This window comes from Paramormyrops kingsleyae, chromosome 7 (genome assembly GCF_048594095.1).
Source record: "Paramormyrops kingsleyae isolate MSU_618 chromosome 7, PKINGS_0.4, whole genome shotgun sequence".
NCBI lineage: Eukaryota > Metazoa > Chordata > Actinopteri > Osteoglossiformes > Mormyridae > Paramormyrops > Paramormyrops kingsleyae.
Genome location: NC_132803.1, coordinates 24730560 through 24755730, shown reverse-complemented (window position 1 = coordinate 24755730; position 25171 = coordinate 24730560). Strand labels below are relative to the sequence as shown.

General features: G+C 41.5%; 3 protein-coding genes across 6 annotated transcripts in view; 1 reads left to right on the top strand and 2 right to left on the bottom strand.

The window, feature by feature from the left end:
• LOC111854176 (E3 ubiquitin-protein ligase UHRF2) overlaps positions 1-3302 on the bottom strand; it is a 60377-nt gene extending 57075 nt beyond the window's left edge. The window contains exon 1 of one of the 2 annotated variants that reach the window (XM_072714584.1): positions 2950-3302. In XM_072714584.1, the coding sequence (XP_072570685.1) occupies positions 2950-3102 (153 nt within the window). In that variant the 5' untranslated portion in view covers positions 3103-3302. Of the gene's footprint in view, positions 1-2692; positions 2836-2949 lie in introns of those variants that run through there. The other variant, XM_072714585.1, reaches the window with a different exon arrangement.
• A 2210-nt stretch (positions 3303-5512) lies between these two features.
• On the top strand, positions 5513-21369 carry LOC111854181 (uncharacterized bromodomain-containing protein 10). Its single transcript, XM_023831912.2, has 8 exons — positions 5513-7178; positions 8541-8741; positions 9875-11388; positions 13001-13080; positions 14258-14347; positions 15076-15191; positions 15384-15556; positions 17005-21369. Exons 1-8 carry the CDS (start codon positions 6505-6507, stop codon positions 20541-20543), a joined length of 6387 nt encoding a protein of 2128 aa, XP_023687680.1. The 5' UTR covers positions 5513-6504; the 3' UTR covers positions 20544-21369.
• Positions 21370-21781: 412 nt separating this feature from the next.
• On the bottom strand, positions 21782-25152 carry mlana (melan-A). 3 transcript variants are annotated; one of them, XM_023831928.2, is made up of 6 exons: positions 25057-25078; positions 24345-24376; positions 23315-23410; positions 22953-23049; positions 22650-22766; positions 21782-22160 (listed from the first exon to the last, which is right to left on the bottom strand). In XM_023831928.2, exons 3-6 carry the CDS (start codon positions 23380-23382, stop codon positions 22092-22094), a joined length of 351 nt encoding a protein of 116 aa, XP_023687696.1. In that variant the 5' UTR covers positions 23383-23410; positions 24345-24376; positions 25057-25078; the 3' UTR covers positions 21782-22091. The 3 variants fall into 3 exon arrangements, with proteins under 3 accessions (XP_023687696.1, XP_023687695.1, XP_023687694.1); XM_023831927.1 differs by lacking the exon at positions 24345-24376 and having other exon boundaries at positions 25057-25152; XM_023831926.2 differs by lacking the exons at positions 24345-24376; positions 25057-25078 and adding an exon at positions 24102-24261.
• Positions 25153-25171: the final 19 nt, after the last annotated feature.

The window sequence follows — 25171 nt, the reverse complement described above, 5'->3', positions numbered from 1 at the left end:
CAGGGTTCGAGGGAGATGACAAGGGAGGGTTAGGGTTTCTATTAATCACCACACGGTTCAGAATGGTTTCCAAAATAGAACTAAACTGGAGCATATATAATTGCGGATCGCTCCATGTATGCAGGCTGCATAGATATCACGGGGGCTGCTTTCAATCCAAGATGCCCCCCACATGCATGTAATTTAGTCCTCTGAGCAGACATAGCTACCCCCACCGCGCCTTAAAATTTATTTCTCTAGGGACACTAAATTAAAAGGCATTTTCATTCCAATTCTTCCCTTCCTTCACCTAAGGTCAAACCAGGCTGAATTTGTATTAAATTAGTAAGTGACAAAGATATTGTTTTTTTAATGCTATTAAAAATCATGAGGAGTAGCACATGCTTATTTTAAAATATGCTTGCAATAATTTGCAAGCCACTTCAAATATATCTGCCCAAACCAACACATTCACCATTAAAAACACATGGAGATAAAGGCTGGTCATGATACTGCTCATTTGAACCGCACGCCCTCCTCTTCCATAGCTCCGTTTAATGGGAAACTTGTTTTTCCAATGGTCTTTTAAGATTCTGTCGGGTAAATCCTCCTCCCTTTCTGCTTTAAGGGGGAGGGGGGGGGGTTAGGGTGGGGGATTTCCACATGCAAAGTAATGTAAAGAATGAGCTGTTTGCCACCCTCTTAGAACGAGAATGTGTTGTCGGGAACAAAATCCCTTTCAAAATGGCGCCTTTTTTTTTTTCCATGCTCAGGGTACTGACTCAGGATCTCGGCGTCCTTGTATTTATGAATGGCTAACAGTCACCTTTTTCTGCCTTGTGTGTCTGACAGGGTCAACCCTGAGGTTGTGGCTGAACATTTTCCCTCCTGCGTTTCCCCCCAGTAACGAGTCACAGTATTTAGTCATAAAAATAAACAGCATCTTCTTACAACACAGCCTTTCTGCAGCGTTTCGCCATTTCGTACACTCAGGCCGGCGGTCGGCTGGTTTACAGAGTGTCCGTAGCCACCTCTTCGTGCAGGGCGGGTCAAGGCGGCCCAGCGTTTAGGTGGAAAACAATCACATGCTATGGCAGACATTTTCAGCTCCCCCCCCCCCAGCATGCAAAGGAACTGTTATTACCCAGCAATCTGCTGGAGAAAAATAACCGCCTGTTCAGACTCTGTCCAGTGAGGACATCAGTCCTTAAATTTCTTAAATTTGAGATTTCACTTTCACTGACAATTAACGTCAACCAACACGCAACCTAACGTGCTGACTCAGCCGCCATCATGTCTTTAAACCTGACAGCCTTAAACTATCTGTTGTTATCAAAACATCATGCTAATTACAGTTACAAATTTTAACTAATGACAAGATTCCCAAAATCTGTACACACACCAATACACAATTAACAGTAATTCATTGGGGGGGGGGGGTTACATAACAACATAACAGTTAAAACTGTCTCTCAAATTTCAAAATACTCTCCATAACCAGAGTGTAAATGACAGTTTTATTCGAGGATAACGTTTTTTTGTTTTGTTTTTTTAAATAGCAATAATTTATATCAGCTTTTAATATTAATGGGCCTCCACAATAAGCAGAACTCACTGTTGAGGGTTAACAGAGCCTGACGTGCGTCACGTCACTGAACTTTTCAAATTTCAAACAGGAAAAAAAATAAAAATCTCCGGAACCAACATCACGGCAGTGTCCGTCTGATTATTTGATGCAGCTTGTTAACAACTCGAACTCCTCAGTTTAGAATTTTGTTGCAACTTAAAACTACAATTAATCTCAGTCGGCACTGTTTACTTATTTGATCTTTGCTTAAGTACTTTCAGTGACAGCCCCCGGAGGTCCAACAGCAGAAAACCCCTCCTCAGCTTGGCCTGTGGCTATTGGATTTGAGCACCACCTACATTACGACACTCATCTGACCGACATACTGTAAATCATAAGAATTATATGCATTAGTGATTGACTTAGGATCCCGTTATACAAAAATCACACAAAAAATACTTTAGCCCACTTCCAAAAATGCACACATAGTAATACTAAGGAGCGTTTTCTTATTATGAGGTTGACTGCGCCAGGCGATGGCAAAGCTGGTTTGTAAACACCGCACTTTCTGCTTCAGATGGGCAAAGCACGTGTACGAAATCGCCCAAGAGGTCCTGTAAACAGGCACTTAACTGGCTAAGCAACTTACGTAAGACACTCAAAAGCAGACGTCCAGACTTCATCAGCGTAACTAACTTTGCAGATCATGCTGAGATGCTACAACAGTCAACGCGTGTGACATGAACACAATCTTCGTGATGTTTTATAGCTAATCAGTTGATTGGGCCTCATAGAAACAAATTAAACTGTATATAGCAGATGTGGACCGCTTGATATTTCTCTAACCGAAGAACATAATTAAACAGCATTAAAACTCAACGTGCAAAACAAATATGAGGCCATATAAGTCAATGTGAATTTCACACTTCCCAGGAAAATAGTAAAAATACAGTTGGCTATAGCTACTAAAATGCTCAACCGTTTTCGATATATAGCATGCCCGAGTGTTATAACTGCTATAATTACTGACAGATCGGCGAATAACTACTCAAATCTTTCAAGTGATAAAATGCCTCAGAATAACGTTCCTTGTAATTGAAGTGTTCCCAACATCCAGTTCATTCATACAAATTACCCGAACCTTACCTTGCTTCATGTACCTAAGGTGTTTATTAGTCTGTAGATAGAAAAGCATTCACGACACGTGAAGTTATACAGTACGTCCCCCAACTTTAAATCAGAAACACTGGGTTATGTTAAAAGCGGTTTCCCGAACCCTAGCAGACAGCTAGCTGTAACAGTCTCAGTTGCACGTTGGTAGAGATGCACGATTCTGCAGCAAAAAAAAAGCACTTAACGGAACGATCAAAATCACGGTTCCCACAAAAAAAAAACCCGCTTACCTGTTTTCCCCTGTAAAACAGCCGCTGATGTTCCGGGTTCACGTTGAAAATGTCTTTAATCTTTAGCCTCAGACACTCAATTTTAGTTAATCTGGAAAGATCCTCAATGGTCCGCGTTTCTTTGCCGTCTATGGTCCGAATTTGGATCCACATCGTTATAGTGTAAGATATCCACTGATTATGTGTCAAGTTTTTTTTTAAAAAAAACCTTTTCAACAACTCTGGGGATACGGGGGGAAAAGGGAAACAAAAACGAAAGTGCTCAGGGCTCCATCGCAAAGCCGCTCTGCAGAAGAGGGTGTTTATTGCAGGAGGTGTCTCACATGGGGTCACGGCGCCAAGCAAATCTCGCGAAATAAAATCCGGCATAAATTTCCCTTTAAAGACACAGCGGTCATTTTTATGCGAGTCTTAAGCGTCAGCTGGAGTCATCTGCTGCGACATGAAGCTCATCAGGTGTGCGACCTTAGCGTTCGGCGACTCTAAAATGTGTGTGATCAGAAATGACATACTATTCTGCATGAAAGAAAAAGTTGCATATAACAAACAAAGGTAATAGGAAGGCCAAAAATAATTACTTTTCAACAGCAAAAGTAATCATTTCAGCGTGTTAAAGTTTTGCTTGGTTTTATCCTTATTTGAATATCCGTGAAAAGTGTCATTCAGTTATATAATATGATCAACAAATGAAAAGAAAGGCTTAATCTAATACAAGTTGTTGGAGTGCTTACCTGCTTTAAATTGGATACTGTTTCTTATTTTGACAAGGCTTGGTAAGGCAATGCATCTGATACCACGGCTCTGAGATCTTTGACCATCTGGAAGAGTGAAACATCCCTCACTGGAAGTTATCAACAAATTGCAGTGCTTGACATTTGGAGCTGCCACAAAAGTCAGACGAGATACAATGTCTCAAAAGTCTTTCCCACTGTACTCTAACATTACAGTTAAATTATAATTCACGTTGCATTATTTTAATAATATTTCTCTTCTTTGTATCATTGTTTTATCAATGCTTTTATTAGCAATATTCTGACCCATGTATTCAAAACTGTTATGATTGTTACATGCCAAAGCTTCAAAGAAACGAACACTTTCATTTTCATTTCTGTGCAAAACTAACAAATCAATCTACAGTAACACAAGGACAGTAAACATTAATATTGGTTAAAGAGGTGTATTTCAATGAAAGCTCAATTCTTATACTGCAAAGCAAATAATTTACTAACCTGGCCAAAGACACTGAGCTAGTCACTGGATAGAAAACATGCTTCTGTAACATACATTATTCATGACTGAACAATGATACACCCAGCAACTGAAAGGGTAACAATGCTGATAGAGCACCGAAAGAGTATGAAAGCTGATGACCAAGTAAAGCCATACACCTGCTCGCACATGTCTTGGCTTACTGACATTTTGTTTTGGCAATTCGTCTCCTGTGCATTGTCCTGTTTTGGGGAATAATCAAAGTATTCATTCATTGAGTTTTGGAGCAACTTTAAATGTTTCTGAGTTTCTTAGCAAGCAATGTAAAGTTTTTTTTGTCTGTTTAGCCTTAAAGTTCAAAAAACAAAAGCCAGAAGATACCCCCCCCCCCCCCAGATCTTGCAACTGGCAACACCATGCACTGAAAAAATATATATATCATGATATATATATCATAACAGGCAGAATCAGGCTGTATTCAGTTCTACCTGGCATTCTTTTGGATATGGTGAAGATACTCATTACCTGTAGCTACATGGATGGAGCCACAATCCCATTTGCTCTCCACCACATCTTTCCTTTTTTACTTTGTTGTGTCCATAAACATACTTGTGATTTTATTGCCCATTGTGGTCTTTCATTGTTCCAGGTATAATGTTATTTTCATGTGTGCTGTATGAATCCCCCACAGTTATAAAGTAACCCTACTAATGCTTCCATACTGAATTCAATTTCATTTATTTAATATCATTCAATATTTTACAGCTGATCTGGCAATAGAAACTCCTATCATGCATTGTAGAGGTACACATGTTATTTTAAATATTCTGTATGTGTATTCATATATGTTTAAAATGTACTTTAATTCATATGTTTATTAATATGAAATAATTTACATTTATTCTAACACAAAAAAGTCTGTATTCAACATTAAAAACAACCCTATGGCGTCATCTAGCGTTGTATTATAAAATGGTTAGTAGAAATCTATCGCTGTGATTCTGGTATTTCCATATAAACGCAACGTTTTTGGTGTTCAAAACAATCTATATCATCCAATACACGTATACGTATGCCTATTCAAACTACCTGAAAACTTTACTCTATGCAATCTTAATTTCGTTTTTATTTGTGATAAGTACAATATATAAAGTTATTTTTATGCACAACACCGAGTGCTTATTTTGATGTACTTAGGATGTCGCCACAGATTATCATTTGACATATAGCATAATTAGAGTACATTATAAAAAATATAAATCTTCCTCCGCGTGAATGTCTAATGAAACTGTGGCCCTGTGAACAGCCAGCAGACAGATAACTATGAGGGACGCGTGACGCGGCGTGACGTCAGGGCGCATGAACGCAGAGGTCCGGCGCCTGGAGTTGAAAGTAACGTTCAAGGAAATTATACCCGCAAAGAGAATAAGCCTTTGCTACATGGTATTCAGTCTGCTTTATACATTTTAAATAATCGGAAGTTACATGTATTGTTTTGTCAGCCGGCTTAGTAAATACAGGCTTGCCTGCTAGCTCAGTGTTGTTAGCAAACTTGGCTGAGCGTAACTAGACAGCTAGCTCGCTAAAATAGAGGATTTGCGTTTACTAATGACTTAAAGCTCTTGAACCGGTGTCTGTGTTGTTGCTGGGCTAGCGGGAAAGTAAGAACTTTTTTACGTAAGGCGGAAAAAAAACGTGGTCCGCTGATCTTGTTTTTCTTTCTTTATGACATGGAGGAATAAAGCAGAATAGGCCCGGGGATGAAAACAATGAGCCGATCGGAAAGGCGGAGAGCAGAGAGCAGATTTTGCCGCTTTAGGAAGTAAATCGGAACCGCTGGTTCCTGGATGTATGAAGCCGGGCCCAAATGGGTTCTTCGTGCATGTTTTGGATGTAAGTGACGGGAAATTTTCTGTGGCAGGTTGATGCAGGCCCTGACCTGGAGCCTATAGACTCGGATCGTTTGACAAGTTCCCCCGATTCAGTAGTTAACTAAGTTTTAATGCAAGTCCTGTCGCCGGATCGTGGCGTGGAGTTAATGACAAATCTTTTTTGCCTTTGAAAAAAAAATATACAAGCAAAAGCATTAAAAAATATTAAAAGTCATGCAATGCAACATGAATGTATTTATTTGTAGTATGGATATCGGAGACTGATATAAGTCAATAGCGTGACAAAAATGTAAATCTCAGGGGCTCCTGAAATTGGATGCTGCCACAGATGATTTTATCGGCACCTGTAATCTGAGGGAGGATGCGGTCCTTATGCTCTCCTAATCTGAAAGACCGTATAATAAGAACAGCAAATACTTGATTCGGGGTATTGGCCAAATCTGCAGGGGGCAAAATGAAGGTGCAGTCTGATACAAATATTAATCTGTCCAAGGTATCATTAAGTGAAGTTATGGAGCATAAAGAAATGACTAGCAAAGCGGACAGACAAAGACATTTAATTTTGCACAGTCCCGACCATGTGTCTTTTGAAGAAATCGACGAAGGGTCGCAACCAGACTCCGCGATACCACCGAGATCGGCGTTTGTGCAGAATAGCGAGTACAGAAGCACCGATGGGGAGACACCAGCCTCAATCCGGGAAAATAACACTGTGGATTACAATGAGGATAACACCCTGGGAGCGGAAGATACCGTAGCTGAAATGTCAGAGGACAGTTCAAGCACGTTAAACGAAGATGACGATCTGAGCTACGAGCTGCAGCAGGCGCATAGGATATTTCACGGCTTTCTGCTGGAGAAACACAAGGGAATCACGGCTCCGTTCATGCAGCCGCTGTGCAGCGGGGAGGAAACGGGAGACGGAGATCACACCAAACAGCCCATGTGGTTTCGCAGGATCGAGGAGAAGTTCCTGAACAGGGAATACGAGAGCATCACCGAGTTTGTAGCAGACTTCAGGCTGATGTTGGAGAATTGTTACAGGTACCACGGTGTCGACCACTGGATCTCCAAACAGGCGCAGAAATTAGAAATTATGCTGGAGCAGAAGCTGACTTTGCTCTCCAGGTGAGCACTGTTGATCAGTCCCCAACAGTATGTCTCATTGTATGGACCCAGTTCGAAAGTCTTGAAATTCGAAAGGCTGTGAGTCGATACGAGATGTTTTGCAATTTTAAGCAGCTTTTAATGTTAGCAAGCATAATTCACACTTACTTTAGGAAGCTAATATCAGCATGCATATCCAAGTACCCTTTACTATCCAGACAATAACCAGAATTAATATCACACTTAATAAAAAAAAAATATGATGTGAATGTCATGTGACTGCCATTTTATATTTTTATTTTATTATTTACATTGGCATTAGATACATTGTGTAAAATTTAGCTCTATATAGCAAAACGATACAGATACTACAAATTCCAAAGTAGATGCTTAAACACTAGATTGACTCAGAGTCCAAACCCACAATGTGACACACCACCCTAGGATGGGATGTCACCCCATTGCAAGACTCACACACTACAGGCAATTTCGAGATCTCTACTTTACATATCATTGCATAATGTTTTTGAAAAATTACTGATGTGGTATATGAAGAATGAGTGCGCTTTAAAGCGTAATTGTTTGATATTTATGTACAGTGGGTTGAACAGTTGTTCAGTTCAGTAAATTTTCTATACTGTTAATGCATAACACTTTTATTTTAATAGTCAAGGTTTGCTCAGTGGTTTGTAAATACCTTTTTTTAGGGGGGGGGGGGGCAAAGATGAAGCCTACCTGTGTACAAAGTTTTAATAGTACCTGTTGCAAATTCAACTTATAAAATTGAAGCCTTGTACGGAAATGTCATATTTTCATAAATGCAAACCACCATATCCCTACAGCCAGTCATCAGTGCCAGCCTTTACTGCATGCGTAGTCAGTAATGTCATGCATAATAATAATCCTACTGTTCAGGTATGCAAAGCAAATGTTGTCTGGACTACACTGGGAAACAACAGAGTTTGTGGCTCCCTGCGCTGTTTTCAAACAACACGGCCCATTTGTTCCACTGTTGTCCATGTACATAAATTATTATGAATCTTTTTTAGAAGCCTAAAGGTGATGATACACGGAGCAACTATGAGCAAATGTTCCCAGGCATTGTTGCCTGGGCACTTTTCCATTGATATTGGACAACTTATTTCTACTTGAAAAACTTTAATCAGCAGTGGGCAACGTTTTGCAATCATCCAGATCCAGATAAGTTACCCTTTGTCTTACCTGTTTGGTTGTTGCCCAGCAACATTGCTCAAAAAGTGTATCATCACCTTAAGAACCTTTTGGAAGACCTTTTCCATGGTCTTACATATTTCAGTGAATTCACAGCCATTTTTGAAAAGTGTCGTCTGTTTCCCAATTAAACATTTGTCCTTTCAATCCCAGGACTCTCCGAGAGAAGACCACTCTGGCCGTAACCTCGAAGGGTCGTTTTGGCACGGAGGAGGAGAAAGGGCCCGGCGTTACCTCAACGCGACGCCGCTCCACTCCCCGTAACCTTACGTCCGTCGCCGTGGGGGCCAACGAGTCTCTCATGGTGCAGGCGCTGAGACTGGAGGAGCAGCAGAGAGCCAAGGAAGAGAAGAGGTTGGCTTGCTTCCGGTTCCTTCAGGTTGATGTACCTTGGAGTGTTGCTGACAGTCGCTGAATCATGCCAATAATAAAACCGATAACTCAAAACTTCTTTATCTTTTAGATTCACAACTTTTGTCTGTATTAGTGTTAAGGGTGAACCCCTAAATTGAAATGATGGGGTATTTTACAGTTACTCTACCAGTTCACCAATTATAATTGGATATTATAGAGTAGGCTGCTGAGGGTTGGCTCCCCATACTGGGTTGTTCCCTGCCTTGTGTCCGTAGCTTCCAGGATAGGCTCTGGACCCCTGTTGGGGAAAAAAGGGTACAGCCCTGTTCCCCAAGGTACAAACAACATTAATGTACCCCCAATGGCACTAAAACGAGTCCATTTCTGTATCTTTACCTTGAGGGTACAGCCCCACTGACAAGTAATTGTACCCTCAAAGGTACTAATTAATACTTTTATTCTGACCGTGTACATCTATCCTGGACTGCTGTGTGACTCAGTAGGTTATGGAAGGTTGTGGGTTTAAAACTCATGGTCTGCAGAGTAATCACAGCCCTTGAGCAAGGCGATTAACCCCAGCTACCTCCAGGGGTAGCTGACCCTGCTCTCTGATCCCAGCCTTCCCACACTTACACGTCACTAGTAAATGCATGATTGTAAATGCATCAGAAACCACTATTTGGATTTTCACTAAATTTCCAGAACTGTGAATTTTCACTGTATTTTCAGTACAATGAATTTCCACATAGAATGCTGCACTTCAGGTTGGTCGGCAAACTTCTGAAAAGCATTTATTCCAAAAAGGAAAATCGGCTTATATTCTTGAACCTTAAGGTGATGATGCACATGGCAACTTTTTGAGCAATGTTGCCGGGCAGTTGGCAGTAAGGCAAGACAAAGGGCAACTCGTCTGGATCTGGATCATCGCAAAATGTTGCCCGCTGCCAATTATAGTTTTTCGAATAGAAATTTGTTGCCCGATATCATTGGGAAAGCATCCGAGCAACACTGCCCAGCAACACTGCCCATCTACACTGCCCAGGAACACTGCCCAGCAACACTGCTGAAAAAAGTGATTTGTTATTTTAAGGAGGAAAATCTTTTGCTAATATTGGCTTATTCTTGAACTTTAGGCTGAGGGAGCAGGAAAAAAAAGAGGTGGAGGAGGCCAGCGCCAAAGAGCTGGATACCTGGGAGCGGAGCCTGCTGGCCAAGGCCGCCCCGTGGCCTGTGGAGACGCTGTGGGAGCTGCCCGCCGTCGGCCACTTCCTGTGTCTGGCACAGACTGTGCTCAACCTCCCCGAGATCGTCTTCTTCGAGCTGGAGCGCTGCCTGCTCATGCCGCGGTGCAGCGCCTTCCTGGCCAAGGTCATGACGTCGCTGCTGTGTCACCCGCAGAGGCGAGCCACTCTGCACCGGCGACCTCCCTTTACCTACCGCCGCTGGGAGGCGGCCGTCCGGCACAAGGTCTCCGGCTGGTACCAGCTCATGGGGCAGTCGGAGGACTCGGCGGCTTGTGCCCAGCAGTTTGGCCTCTCCCCGCTGTTTTTCCAGACGCTAGGAGAGACCAGCCCGCTGGAGGAGAAGCCCTTCCACCAGTTGCCATTCAACCAGCGCGTGTGGCTGCTTAAGGGCTTGTGTGACTTCGTGTATGAAAACCAGAAGGAGGTGCAGGACGCGGTGCTTAGCCAGCCCATCCACGAATGCCGGGAGTCCATCCTTGGTTACGACGGGCGAGAGAACGCCTATATTCATTTCCCACATTTCTGTGGGGCGGATCTGCGCATCTATTGCCAAAGTCCAAGCACCCCTCCTAAGTTTCCCCCTCCAGCCATTCGGGTTAGAAGAGTGGAAAAGGTGAAAAAGGTGGAAGCCACCATGCATCCTGAGGGACCGACGGTGCCGGAAGAAAATGAGAAGAAAGACGTGAAGAATGAACCTGCCTGTTTCAACTCAGAAATGAAAGAAAAGGACAATATGCCTGCAGTGAATTCATGGGGTCTGACGGATCACCAGTCACAGTATAGACTGGACCTTCAGATTAAAGCAGAATCTGCTGAGAAGGGACACACTGACATACTCTCTCCATGTAGAGGACATTTTGACTCTTGCGATATTAAGGGTATTAAAGTCCAGTCCATAGACGTAGGATGTAAACCCACGATGAAGGAGGAGCGTTTGTCGTTAATTGCGCCAATGTCCTGTGAACCAGGCGTGCCGGTGATGGATGCAGAACAGGTACCACAGACACAGTTATCTGCACATCCAGGGGAGATCCCGCTTAACCCGGGCATGGACCGCGTGGAAGGAAACAAGTTTCCAACCGATATCCAGGACCAGTGTAGGGCATGTGGCACCGACGAAGACCCACATCTGGAATACCGCCGAGGTTGCTCGATAATCCCGCTGCACAAAACGGCTCCTTCTGAGTCTCCCCGTCCGGAAGGATGTGCCGAGGGGAAATCTAGCCGGACGCGAACGAAGAAAAAAAAAAGGAAGAAAAAGAAAATGAAGGAACTGGGTGCAACCGAGGGACGGGGCAAGTCTGCTGGTAGCCGACTCAATCTGGCCAAGGCGACCAAGAAGGGGATCCAGAAAACCGCAGCGGCTCAGAAGAAGAAGGGAAAGCGGAAGAAGCTCAGGGCAGGTAGGATGTGTGTTCATGGTGAAGAAAGCTGTGTGACACGTAACAAACGATTCACCCCTTAGCCGTATTTTAATTCATCAAATTCGAATGGGAGGGAGTTAAAGATGAATCCCCAGTGCAGTGTATCCGATTGTCTGTCCCTTCATCTTTTCCATGACTGGGATGCAGAGGGGGTAAGGCGGGGGTATGGCATGGATGGGATGCCAGGCCATCACAGGGCACAAACAGCGCCCGCAGGAATTCTTGGGGTGTTTCCCCAATTCAGTAAAAATACTGCAGATTTATTGGTTTTATAACAGAAATCATTACTTCATTCATTTGTTTAGAGAAATACATATTACATTAGAAACAACCAGTACTTTTAAAGTAAAACATTCATTTAAAGTAGTAGTAAATTGAAACCAAAATTGTCGTTCTAAAAGAGATGCTGTTAGTTAAAAACTTTAAATTGAAATTGACAAGCAGTCTCACTGAGTGCTTTTTTAAATTTGTAATATCTTAGCAATAACATAAAACACCAAACATTTGTGTTTAGTATCCCTGTGTGAGCCAGTGACTACAATTGCAATTAAAAGTGAAGTGGCAAGAACAGAACTAAATGAGTGTCAAAAAAATTATGACACTTAAAAAGAAATTATTGGTGCGGAAGATGTGTAAAAAAAAAAAAAAAAGTTTAATGGACTTTTGTTATGAAACCAATAAATTTGCAACATTATTAGAGAATTAAGCAAGCATCCCAAGACTTTCTGTGAGGATGGTACATGCAAATAGCCATGCGTGGTGAGGCACGATGGGCAATCTTTTCACCTGATTGCACGTCTGTGGTCTGTGGGAGGAAACCCACGTGAAATGGGCGGAGCATGCAAACGCCACACAAACAGGGGGGTTCAAACACACAGCCAATGAGGTGTGAGATAAGTGCACCTCACTCAGCCACCTGGACATCTTGTTTTACTAAATTACTCATTACTGTCGTTCCTCATAGTGCAGCCTGACTCATCATGAAAATCGAGTTCTTAATTTCTCAGATTCCTTGCAGCAGGAAACCAGGGATTTGATTTGCCCGCTCGGGACCAGTTTTTGGGCTTCGCTCTCCTCTCAGCTCCAACTCTGCTGGCGTCGTCTTCTGCACCATCCCAGAATGATTTACTGCGACTTACACACTCGAGGGCCAAGTCGGGGCTGGGGGGGGGAGGCTTAGGGCAGAAGAGCTCGCTGAGGTTCTGTGATTGCTTTGAGCGTGTGAGCTTAGAGCGCACAGCAATCCAATGTGACTGTGGCATCTTTACATACTGAGGGGTCAGCAGCAAGCTGCTTGCTGGCGATGTTCATTTGGGTGGATGAGTTTTGCGGTCATGACCGTTCTGCCCAGCCAGCGCCATATTTCTGTTGCGCTACTGTCTAAGATCATCTCTGGCCAGTAACAGACAGTGCAGCACAATCACTTATCGTAATCTACATATCAGGTTTATAAACTCTAAAATAGCTGACAGGGCTCAGTAGATATAATCTTTGTTCCCACATTATACCTCCCCACCATTTAAATAAAATATATCTGTATGTTTGTGACTTAACAGTAAGAATGTTGTTTTTTTTTTTGTCTCTTTTTAAGAAAAAAAGTTTGAGTCCAAAAAGTTGACGGCAAAGAAGAGAAAAACCGGTCCCAAGCTACCAGCTGAGCCAAAATTTCAGGCAAGTGCAATTTTATTATTGCATTTATATTGTGGTTCGTATCTGGTTATTAGGTACATAAGCAAGAATACATGAAGTAAATGTCTTACATGAGAATTAGCTGTTGCATTTTATCTGTATAACACTAGATAAAAACATGTCAGATAGAATTTTGTCAAGAAATACAATAATAGCAAATTTTGAATTTACATCTGCGGGATAGACATCCAATTGAAATAATTTGAAAGAATTTTAGAAGTCACTGTACACTTGTAGTTTGTTTTGTAGATTTGTAATTTTACATTCTTAATTTTGTGCTGTTGAATTTTGTAAATATGTTAGGTTATAATAATTCAGAGTAATATAATAAACTGAGATGAAATGATGTCTGTTCACCTTTTTGTAATACTCAAGCATCTTGCTTAAAAATGAGTAATCTATGTATTATTTAGTGGAAACGATACAACATTGTTCAGTTGTGAGTGTGGTATTACAGACACTATTTTCATAACGAAAAGTGGAGGAAAACAAGATAACACAAGAAATACAGAGAGTTAATGTATATAAACTTTATATGATTGTGTTTGTGTTTACAATTATCCCTCATACAAAAGGTTTTTCTGTAATACTTATAAATCTGCCTGTTTGTTGAATAGCTTAGGTCATTTAGCACAGTGATGGTGACTGGGGTTTTTGGTAGTTTTATTGAGGTTTTTGGTTTGTGCCTTGGGTGGTAATGAGTGCTAATAAATAATAAAACTAAACGTATGATCCTGCTATACGATGTTTAAAATTTCACTGTGTTTTTTTTTTAAATAAACTTTCACAAATGTCAGACTGGGACTCGGCAGACATCGCTTCAGTTTGTTCGTTAAATCTGCATTGTGCTGTATTTTGCGATTATATGCATCTTTGTGCTGGGATTTTTTTTTTTGAGTTTGCTACGGCCGTCTCTCACTGATACCATGTGCTGGACAGTAAGTCATTCATTCAGTGCAGCAAAGTCACTATTGAACAACACAAATATTAAGCAGCAATACCAAATAAAGCATATTTTAAATTAATCGAACTTAGCATCATACATATTAAAGGCTTATGACATGCATTCATTATCTTTTAGCATCATTCTAAAATGAAGGCCTGTGATCCTTATATAGCATCTTCCTCATCTTTCCTTCCTCTTCCTGTGCCTCTCCAGCTCGTGTGCTCCAGTGTGGAGGAACTCAGAGAGCTGATCAGCAAAATTGAAGATGAACTGGAAGAGCTTGAAAGCACCAGAAAGAAATCTGTTAGTAAGAGAGGGAGTGCAGAACTGCGAACATCGACCTTTTCTGTGCTTTTTAATGTGTATGAGGCTGTTGGCTATAGTGGAGATACCACCTGGAATGAATTGCTGTGGCTGTGATTATGACGGTGATGATGGTGCACAAAATTAATTATTAATATGTATGTAAATCTAGCAGATAGTAGATATTAACATGTTAAAGTGTATCCTGTGTACGGCTATCTGCATGAGGTCACATTTGCCTGTTGCTACCATTCACTGATTAATGTGATGACAATACTACCAGGCTCACTGTTCTGTTTACTGCATGCTTTGTATGTTTACATTCCTGCCAAGTTCTCAAGTGTTCCCCGATGAACCTTTCAGCACATATTAATAATGCACGGTAAATCAAACATTTAATGCAGTTAAACTTAACTAAAAGTGGATAAAAATTCTAAAGCATATCCATCATGTGTAAACATGAAAACTTTATTCAGGTGTTGTGAAAAACCAGTATGTTCGCTTAATTTTGTCCTTTATTGACATTTTCTTATTTAATTTGTATTTGAAGCTAATTTAAAGATGGATGAAATTGGTTATTACATAACTACTTTAGGCCAGCATTCCCTTAAAAATTACTCTTGATTATACATTTATTTTCTGCCACGAAAGACAGGAAATAAAGGGGAACATTATGTGAAAAATGTAAGTAAGGCCCGGTGTGAGAATAACAATTGTGCCTCTTGCAGGGAAAGTGGTACTCGAGGAGACAGGCGGTGAAGGAGCTGCTCATCACTCTCATCAGGCTCCTGAAGGAGCTGTCGCCCTGGGAGAGCAAGATTATTAAGGCCTTTCAGAGGAACAGGTAGGCACACTGTGCCCTGCCAGTTTTATAGCGACGGCGCTAATCGTTTTCCATTTAATTACTCTCCTGATTTTGTTAATACGGTGTATTAGGAATAAATGTTATGCTAATCATATCAAACATTTAGCGAGGCGGCTTTTGACCTTTCCCCTGTGATGGCAATGCTAAAGCCCTACTGGCGTTTCTTCTCAGGGCACGGTTAAAAAAGGACTACGAGGATTTCAAAAAGCATCCCGAGTACGACAGCTTCGTCAGGGAGGAATGGATCGAGGATGACAGAGATGGGGCTGTGGCAAAAGACGGTCACTCCTCGGATAACCCAAAAACGACCGAGAGAGCTGAGAAATTGGATGCAGTGAAGACAGGTCTGTACACGGCATCTATCACCTATGACATCCCAACGTGTAGCACGGAGACCCCCAATGTAGAGACTTTCCCAAATAAATCTTTTGCTCACTGCCCTGGTTCTCTCACAGCCACATAACCATTTCCAGAAGCATTTCTTGAAACCAAGCTAATGTACTCGGATTTTGTGTCTGGTTTTGCAATTTTCTTCTCTTCACTTACCATACTTGGATAAATAGGACGATGCTAATAAATACAGACATGAAGACGCATATACATAGACATCCTGAAGTGCACAGTGATCCTGCATACAGTATCTCATAGCAACCCAAACAGCGAACATGCATAGGCACGATGACATGATGCAATACTTGAAATTCCATCTCTATGAGGTCATTTGCTCACTGGCACAACGTCACAGAGTCATTGCTACTGAATATTGATTCAACATTACTCCGATTAGACTATATATCCCATAATATGGTTATACTATTCAGATTTATATACTATAGGGTAGATTTGTACTGTTTACCCCACATGGAGTCATACAGTTTAAAATCATTTACCACAGTAACAATTTAACTGATTAGAAGTTATATGTTTATTATTTTAAATATTGACACCATTACAGGACCAGTAACAATAGGCCTAACAGTTAAGCTGAAATGATTAAAATAAAATAATTGAAAGAATGCACTTGCCGAAACACACACTAAATGGAAGGCAGTCATTTAACGATGTTCTGATCTTAATCCAACATCCCGGTGACGTAGTGTGCTGTCTGGGTATATTGAATAGATGTACGTGGAGTTTATTCCTGGCTATCTTGCCTGTACTGTTATTTAATGGTGGCTAATCTGTGGAAGCATGCAGCATTAAGGCAGGGAGCCTCTTGTGCACATTACTGACAAATACTGTGTCACACACAGCATATACATTCTGATGATCTTGTGTGTTCATATTAAAAAAAAAAGGGTTAACTTGACTGTCGAAAGTTTTAACTCGAGGCATAGAAATGTCTTGATACTCCGTGATATAAAAACATAATAAAGGTGTAAGTCTGATTTAATATTTGGTTATACTGGATTAACTCAGGTGCACATTATTTCTGTGGGTATTTAGGAAGCTGTCATCAAAAGTTATACTTGTATCCTGATTTTGTACCAAATGAACATCTGAACTGAGTTATTTATTATAATAAAAGGGGCGGGGCTCTGTCACCTTCCTGGAAGGGACATCAGCTATCACTTACACATAATGGGATATGTAGTCCCAAAACCCTGAGCAAGATAAGCAGTTGGGAGATGAATGGATAGATGGTTATTGTAAATACTCTCCTACCAGGCTGGGAGAAAATATGCATTGATAAAATGATTATGGCCTCATTTTTCCAGATTGTCTTTTGTTTCCTTTTTGCTTGTATATCTGACAGTTTTTAGCTGTTAATCTGTTGATTTCTGTTTTCCAGAAGACACTAAGCAGCAAGCCGTGGAATCATCCCGGAGGAGTCGCACTCCTAGGCAAGAAACCATAGGCCTGGATGAGCACAGAACCCCGTTTAGAACCACTAAACGGGCACCGAGTGGCAACACCGATGAAGAGTTGGCTTTGAGAAAAAAACTCAGAATTACTGGTGAGGAACAAGCCAGTACTACAGTGCCAGCTGAAGTCAAGGAATCAAACCCAGCAGCAGAGTCCTTGGTCGTAGAAACCAGCAAGGTTACAGCACCTGTGGCTGTTTTTCTGAAGGGCTCCAAGCCCATCCAGGCCTTGTTAGCTAAGAGTATCGGGAACAAGGTGACCTTAATCAGTCAGCCTGCTGCAGCTGCCATGGTTCCCAAATCAGAGATTCCCCAGAAAACGTCAAAACCCTTGGCAAGCCCTGGGAAACCACTGCAATCCTCATTCATACCAAAGAGTCCAGTGCAGGGTCCAGTACAGGGCATCTACAAGATATCGGAGGGCATGGACCTACTCGGCAAAAGCACCACCCCAGAGAAGATTGCATTACAGCCACTGCTGGACCAGAAAATTGGGAAGAAGGCCATGCAACAGGTGGTCATCTTACCTACGATGAAAGAGCCTCTGCATCACAATATAACGACAGTTTCTGTCTCAAAACCATCTGCTACACTGCCTGATGCCCCTGGCGTAGCTACAGTGAATAGTACAAACAAGGTCCCCATACAGCAAGTTTCCCCATTGCCTGATGCCTGCAACAGGAAGCCACTAACTTCTGCCGTTATTTCTAGTTTACCAACATCTCCAAAGACCTATTATGCTGGTAATTCTGTTTCCCAAGCAGGACCTGCCCCTAGTGACATCCAAAATAGACTCACTCTGACGAGTCCCAGCAAATCTGACTCCAAACAAGAACTGAAGACTGTATGCATCAGGGATTCGCAATCGATTCTTGTCACCACTAGAGGAGGCAACACAGGGGTAGTGAAGGTTCAAACCTCTGACCAGTCTGTTTCTAGCTTCTTAGCCTCCAGCCCTATCATCACTATCTCCCCACACCTCCAAGCCTTCCTTGTTTCCAAATCCTCTCCATCAGTAGCTTCTTCTACAGTAGTTTCCAGTGCAACAGAAACTACCACATCATCTGCCCCTTCTTTATTTAGCAATTCTCTGACAAATTGTGTATCTCACCACCCATCTGCTGTTTCCATTCCAGTCAGTGCAGGTCAGAGAGTAGGCAACATTGTCAACTTTGCCTTAAACCAGACCCAGGACACTATTTCTGCACCATTAACTGCATCCAAATGTAATATAACTACACAAACTTTGACTCCTAAAAATTCTACATTGCCTATGGTTCCTCAGACCAACCTTAGTTTGCCGACATCCTCAGCTAAAAGTGACATAGCAGTAACTCAGACTTCCTCAACACTCTTTGCTACTCAGCCTCTGACTACAAGGGCTCAACAAGCAGAAGGACTAGCTGAACGGCCTTCCATGCAAAGGGTCATCCTTGTTGCTCCATCATCAACCATTGCTACTTCTGCAGTAACAGCAAAAGTACCATCAACTTCCTCTACCGTTCCAGCACCTCGACTCATCTTTATTAGTCAGGCATCTTCCTCTGTGGAACAGCCTCTAGTTAGCATTCCAAAAAAAACAACGTCTAGCGACTCCATGGCAATATCCCTCACTTCAGCATCTCAAATCGCAGACATGAAGATTGGGCTCAACCTTAGTCAAGCCATTGTCAACACAACCAGCTCCTTGCAGAAAGTTCCAACTGGTGGGCTTTCAGATTTGTCCAACAAGCTACCAGCTGAGGCCTTCAGCGTTGGCCTCCCTGTAGCGGGATCAGATTCAAAATGCACACCTGTAACCACATCCAAAGTAAGTGTGGTGGAAACTACATCAGATGGGAAAGCTGTCACATTCCCTGCTTTGAAAGCAGGGAATTTAGTCTCCTCTACACTTCCAGTGCTTTCCCTGCAGCACAGTTCTCTTTCATCCAGAGCCTCTTTGATTCCTAGTGTGGGCAAAACAGCAACAGCCCAATCAGAGGGCAGCTCTTTAAAGAGTGTTGTGGCCTCTTCTGTGAAGAGTTTAATCAACAAAGACTCTGCTTTGATACCTAAAGCCCCCACAGGGACTACGATACCAGGCCTCGTCTTTAATAAACCCCCATTTCAGGCATCAGCAATGTCAAAACCCGTCCCCTTCAAAATTTCTCCTGTGATACTCCCTCCTGTCTTACAGTCTCAAGACTGCACTAGCCCAAGTAAGTCATTTAGCACTACTCCTAGTGCCCCCCAGGCAGCACAACATGCCATAGTCCCGCCCCCATATGAATCCAACACCATGCAACAGAAGATTCTGATTAACACTGCAACCCCTCTGTCACCTGGGAGTCATATCGTTATCAACAACACCCGGTTCATTGTCCCTGCTCAAGGACTTGGGCCAGGGAGTCATATGCTCCTCATATCCAGCCCAGTTGTGCCCTTGTCATCTCCTCAAGGACCAAACCCTTCATCCACTTCCCAGAGGGGTCCTGCAACATCTGTTGCAGCAGCTCCTGTACTGTCTGCTGGACAGAACCCAAGAAAATTCACACCAAGCACACAGCCCCTGCACGGACCTTATATAACACCATCACCCTCCGGTGTTAAACTGGCTTCCTCTTATACATGTTCTACTCCTCAGATGACTGTTGTTGGGAACACAACTAAATCCCCACTGCCTACTGGCAACACCACATCAGTTGCGCAGGTTCCACAGCTATTTGCAGTTGCATCCACACTGTGCCAAGCTCTGCCTAATTCCCAGACTGCTCCTTCGGCCCCCTCTGCCGAAGCGAAAGGCTCGTTGGCTGCTTTGTGTCAAGCAGCAAGTAACCAAACGAAAGAAACTCCTCCACTGGCTTCCCAGAAGCCAGGACGTCCACCGGGTGCCACAAAAGCAGCACCTTGGCAAATAGGACTTGCAAATGTTGTAGCCAGCGCTACGCTCACGCCGGCTGTACCGGCATTGGGTGCCATCATCTCCAGGACACAGGTGTTACCTACAGCAGCCGTTCCTCCTATTGGCAGTACAATATCCAGGATACAGTCTCTGCCTGTCGCGACAGTGTTACCTATAGGGAGTGACTTCAATAGGAGACAGGCGTCCCCAATAGCCACCGTACCGCCGTCTAATAGCACCGTCATAATAGCAACAGGTCAGTCGGTCAGGACGCCAACATCTGAATCTTCCAGCATGACTCCAGGTCAAACCATTCTCTCCCAGACTCTAAACAGACCTTCATCACAGGTCTCCGCTCCAGCCGCTGTGACTAGTGCTTCCATCGATAAACTCATGGTTAGTCCAGATGGCGCTGTATTAAACGCCATCAGAAGCCCCGCCGTTTCCAGTCTGCCATCAGCATCGAAGACTTTGGCCACTGTGGTTGTCACACATAGCTCTAGTACAGGCAGGGTGCTTCCTTCCTTGAAGACTGATGACCCTTTGACCTCTGCACATGCAGAAAAAGCAAGTTCCAGTGATTGAGGTGTAAAATGCAAGGGTGATACAAAAAGATTCAACTTGCTTATTGTCTAAAACCAATTTCTGGTGTGAAAACAATTATTGGTAGTCTTCTCTGGAGGACAATAAACTATCAATGACATGTTTTGTAACCCTGCATATAGTAAAGAGAAAATACTATATGTCATAAAAGAAATTCTCAGTCTTCAGTTATATTCAATAAGTAAGATTTGCTTATGGATTTTCTTACACAAAACAATGCTGAAATCCTTGTAGGGTCTGATTTTACCGTAATGTCCATGGTTTACATAGAGAAAACATTTAATGGCCAGTCTACCTATCTCTATGTAATTCAAGTCTGCAGGATTTTCTTTTCTGTTAAGGTTGTATGTGTGACAGTAGCAAATGAATGTTATTCTAGCATTTATATTTAACCATTCAGTATGATTTCATTTGTGAATAATCTGCCGCGTATTTTAGGCTAGTTGTCTTAGGATTTGTTTTCCCACCTTGTAAGGCAGAAATTCACATTTAACATTTGTCAGATGTTGCAACCTTAGTGTGTCTGTTAGATTGCTTGTAAACTTTTCATTTGACCAGTTTTAAATTATTTATATACCCTCTGGGAATAAATAGTGACCTTTTACATTTTAGATATTCATCTGAATGATTGTGCACTTGTATACTGTTTCAAGTCACTTATTGTATAATATTTGGAAAATATTTATTTCCCGTTGTATACCATATAGGTTTTTTCAAAGTATTTTAGTAGGTATTTTGGACCATTTGCATTGGGTAAGTTATGGCAGAAATATCTGCATGGAAATAAAAGTGCTTTGTACACCATAAATGCTTCTGTCCTTTCTTGAAAGCACCAATACAGCAAAGCTGTAGGCAAAGGATAGGCTTTGGATCTTATCACCACAGTTCTGGTTAAGCCGCTTTTGAAAATGGTTGGGTTTTAAGAACATAAGAAATATACAAACGAGAGGAGGCCATTCGGCCCATCGAGCTCGCTTGGGGAGAACTTAACTAATAGCTCAGAGTTGTTAAAATCTTATCTAGCTCTGATTTAAAGGAACCCAAGGATTCAGCTTGCACTACGTTATCAGGAAGACTATTCCATACTCTGACTACACGCTGTGTAAAGAAGTGCTTCCTTAAATCCAGTTTGAAATGTTCTCCCGCTAATTTTCTTGATAGTTCTGAATGTGTGGGTAATTAAAACTTACCTATTACATATTTTCATGGGACAAACCATATTTCACCAAAAAACACATTTATTCTGGAAAAAAGATGGGACTTAAAGAAGTTACTGTTAAAGTACAGAGAAGAGATGCAATTTACTGAAAGCAACAGAAGACATTGTCTATAAATGATTAGTTTGTGTGTATATAAATATATTTTTTTCTTCAACTCGTATGTTATTTTGAGACATTTGCTTTGATTATTTGTGATTAAAGCCAGGAATGATGTTTGAAAGGTGGTCCCACACATTTAATGAAAGAATATCAGTGAAAGTAAAGATCGTGATGACTGTTAGGTGCTACTGCCGTTGGTCTCTGTAGCCATTCATGGTGAGTAAGGGGGGGGTGAAGGACCAGAGGAAATCTTCTCATATGCCGGGGGGGCATTGGGAATCTGAAATAAAGCAAAGGCAACTCAGTATCTATCTACTGGTTCCTTTAAAACCTTTAACCCCCCAATAAATCAAAACCAGTTAATGCAACTGCCCCAATAATCATGTTTACACCTAAATGAGTGGAGACCTCAATCCCCTGAATGTTACAAAAACGAAGTTATGCCCCTTCCCCCAGTGGTATTAAAATGCTCCCCAGAGTTTGTCTTGGTTAATGTCCCTTCACAGATAACGAAAGAAACACAACTCTAAAAATACCATGTCCATATAAACTACTGGTTCTGATGACACGATAAAGTGCTTAACACGTGCAGTAGCGAAAAGTCAATTACTTGTTTGAACTAATTTAGTAAAGAAACGTTCTGTTTGCCTAATATTTCTGATCATTTATTTTAATGCTGCAAAATGCTTGCTAAAATCCAACAGGAAATATTGAAATCCCACGTTCATCCTCTTCCTTCGGCACAGAACCGGTTTGGCCGATATCTTACCACCCGACGAAAGCTGGTGAACTCATCGAGGGCAACTTTATTCCCCCCAGCCGCACCCTCCTCGCTGTGATGGGTCGGCCTTGCAAGCGACCTCCAGGATGGACCGCTCCATGAACCCTGTCAACCAAAAGCCGCAGCCCGAGGTAAAATCAATCCTTATATTGAATCCAGCACATTAATGACTGTCTATTTCAGTACGCGTGATGAACTCCCTGTACGCATGCGTAATAGCCTCGGCGGGCACGTCAGACGGACCTCTCCAGTTATTTATAGTAATTATGGCATGCTTAATTCACACTTCACCTGAATCATTTTGTATCCGCTCCTTCTCCTGTAGTACCAGCATCCGATTATGAGGAGTGCTGCAAAGACGATGACGAGCAGGGCTATTGCAGCTGCCCTGTAACGCACATTTTGCTCAGGTGTTCAAGTCCCTCAGATGAATGACGGAGTAAAACATGTTGGATATGCATAACCGAGACGTGTATTAGAAATATTGTAAAATGCGATGCTTACATACAAAACATACAAAAGATTCAAAATCGGCAAATAAAAACTACCTAAAAATAGGATGACGTTAATAACAAGACGTAGCCTACGACTGACAATACTATCAACGAAACTCTGACAGCGAACATAAATGTAATACGTTACAAAAAGCATACTCCTCTGCTCGGACATAGTATCCTCCGCCTTTACTTTCAAAATGGACATCAAAACCTCTGCGTGGCATGGCAATGTCTCAGCAATGTCAGTGACACCTAATGAAAGGAAAACAGGTCTGGGAAATGTTTACAGCATACAGCATAGGCCTATTTCAAACACATTTCCCTAATGGAAACGGCATTATGCTATTCCAGTACATTTCATTAATTAAATAGGTTTTCTCAGCTGAACTGGTTTACCTGGATGAATAACGCAGACTCCATTCGTAATCAACTGGTATGTCTAATGGTTTGATGTGGCATCGCATTCAAATTGGTATCGTATAAACCACACGAAAATGTATAATAGCCTAGATCTTTATCACAGAACGGCATATTTAACTGATATTGAAAATATTGTTCTTTATTTACGGAAGGCTTCCATACATCTAAAACTGAATGCATGTACGCTAATCGGAATTTCAGGTGAAACCAGCTAACCTTATAAACTGGACCCTGTCTTAACTCGGCTGTACTGGGAGCATTACTCACTTTGAAACGAATTTCACTGGACTACTTTGGAATATAATAATGCCATTTGTATTAGTTTCTTGGTAATCCGCACCTTGATTAATTAAAATAAACTGACGCTTAAATTTAATTCAGAAATTGCTAAAAACCCAACGAAATGAAGTGATCTCTTTTACAAGTGCAAATTGTAGCCTAATCTTAACCCAATAAACCTATCAACCGTCATCTGCTTGATAAATAAGACTGCTGTTTATTAAGAAAGGAAGGAAAATCTTACCAAAAGTGGATAACGAGATGAACAAGGATAGCTTCTAGGGACCCAAAAAGTGGCTGTGTTCAAATGAAAATCAATGCAATTTCTAACTTGCCTCTTAAACCTCCACTTGTGTGTGAGGGAACCCGACCACAGTAAGACCCTCATGACCGTCACGGGTTCCAGTCTCACGCTTTAAATCTATTCAGACGGACTAATTAGCGTGAAAACCCAGGAGCTCTGAACAGCCCTCGAGAAAAATATTACCTCGTGAAAGAGATCTGCTGACTGGCGTCGTTCTGCATAAGACCGCAAAGAAGACCACATCGCAGTTGTAATTATTATATTTCTTATCACACAAAATCTTTTCTTTTTATATCTAAAGCCGTTTGATATATTTATTTATGTCTTACCACTTTAATTATTGTTATATAATTGTACATCTTCCTATGATTTTATTAAAAACAACGCTGATTTATTTACTTCTATAGGTTATGATTTTACTCAGTTTATCTCCTATGTGTAAATCTTAATTTCACAACATTTATTCCTTAATTAACCTTAAAATTTCAGCATTATCTTTTGCTGATTGGTGGCAGATATGTTTATCGTGCTATATTTGCATAACCAACAGATTATTTAATTTTTTCCATTACTCCTAACAGTGAATTCTGTACGAGAAAGTAAAATTGGGAACTTTGAGCAGTTCACCTAAAATACTGATTTTTGTCTTGCAATACCAGAAACAGTCTGTAGGCGGTGGAATCTCACAACGCCACCAAAGAGCTGTATTCATTTTTTTTCAAGCGATCAGTTATAGGCAAAGTATTTTGTTCATTTGATTAAAATAAATGTTTTTGCTATTATAATAACGGTACAACAGTAAAGTGGACAAGAATAAAGAACTTATTAATGTAGACACACCATCCTGTAGGCTACCAGTTTTTATACCTAATACTATAAGTATAAAATTTTATACTTAGTGTAAGACTTTACGACGCTGCAGTTGGCCCGTTATGGTAAAACCACGGAGATCAATTTGTGCAGTTAATAAGTATTTTAAAAATACTTCCGTACTTATCTTGAAAATTTTA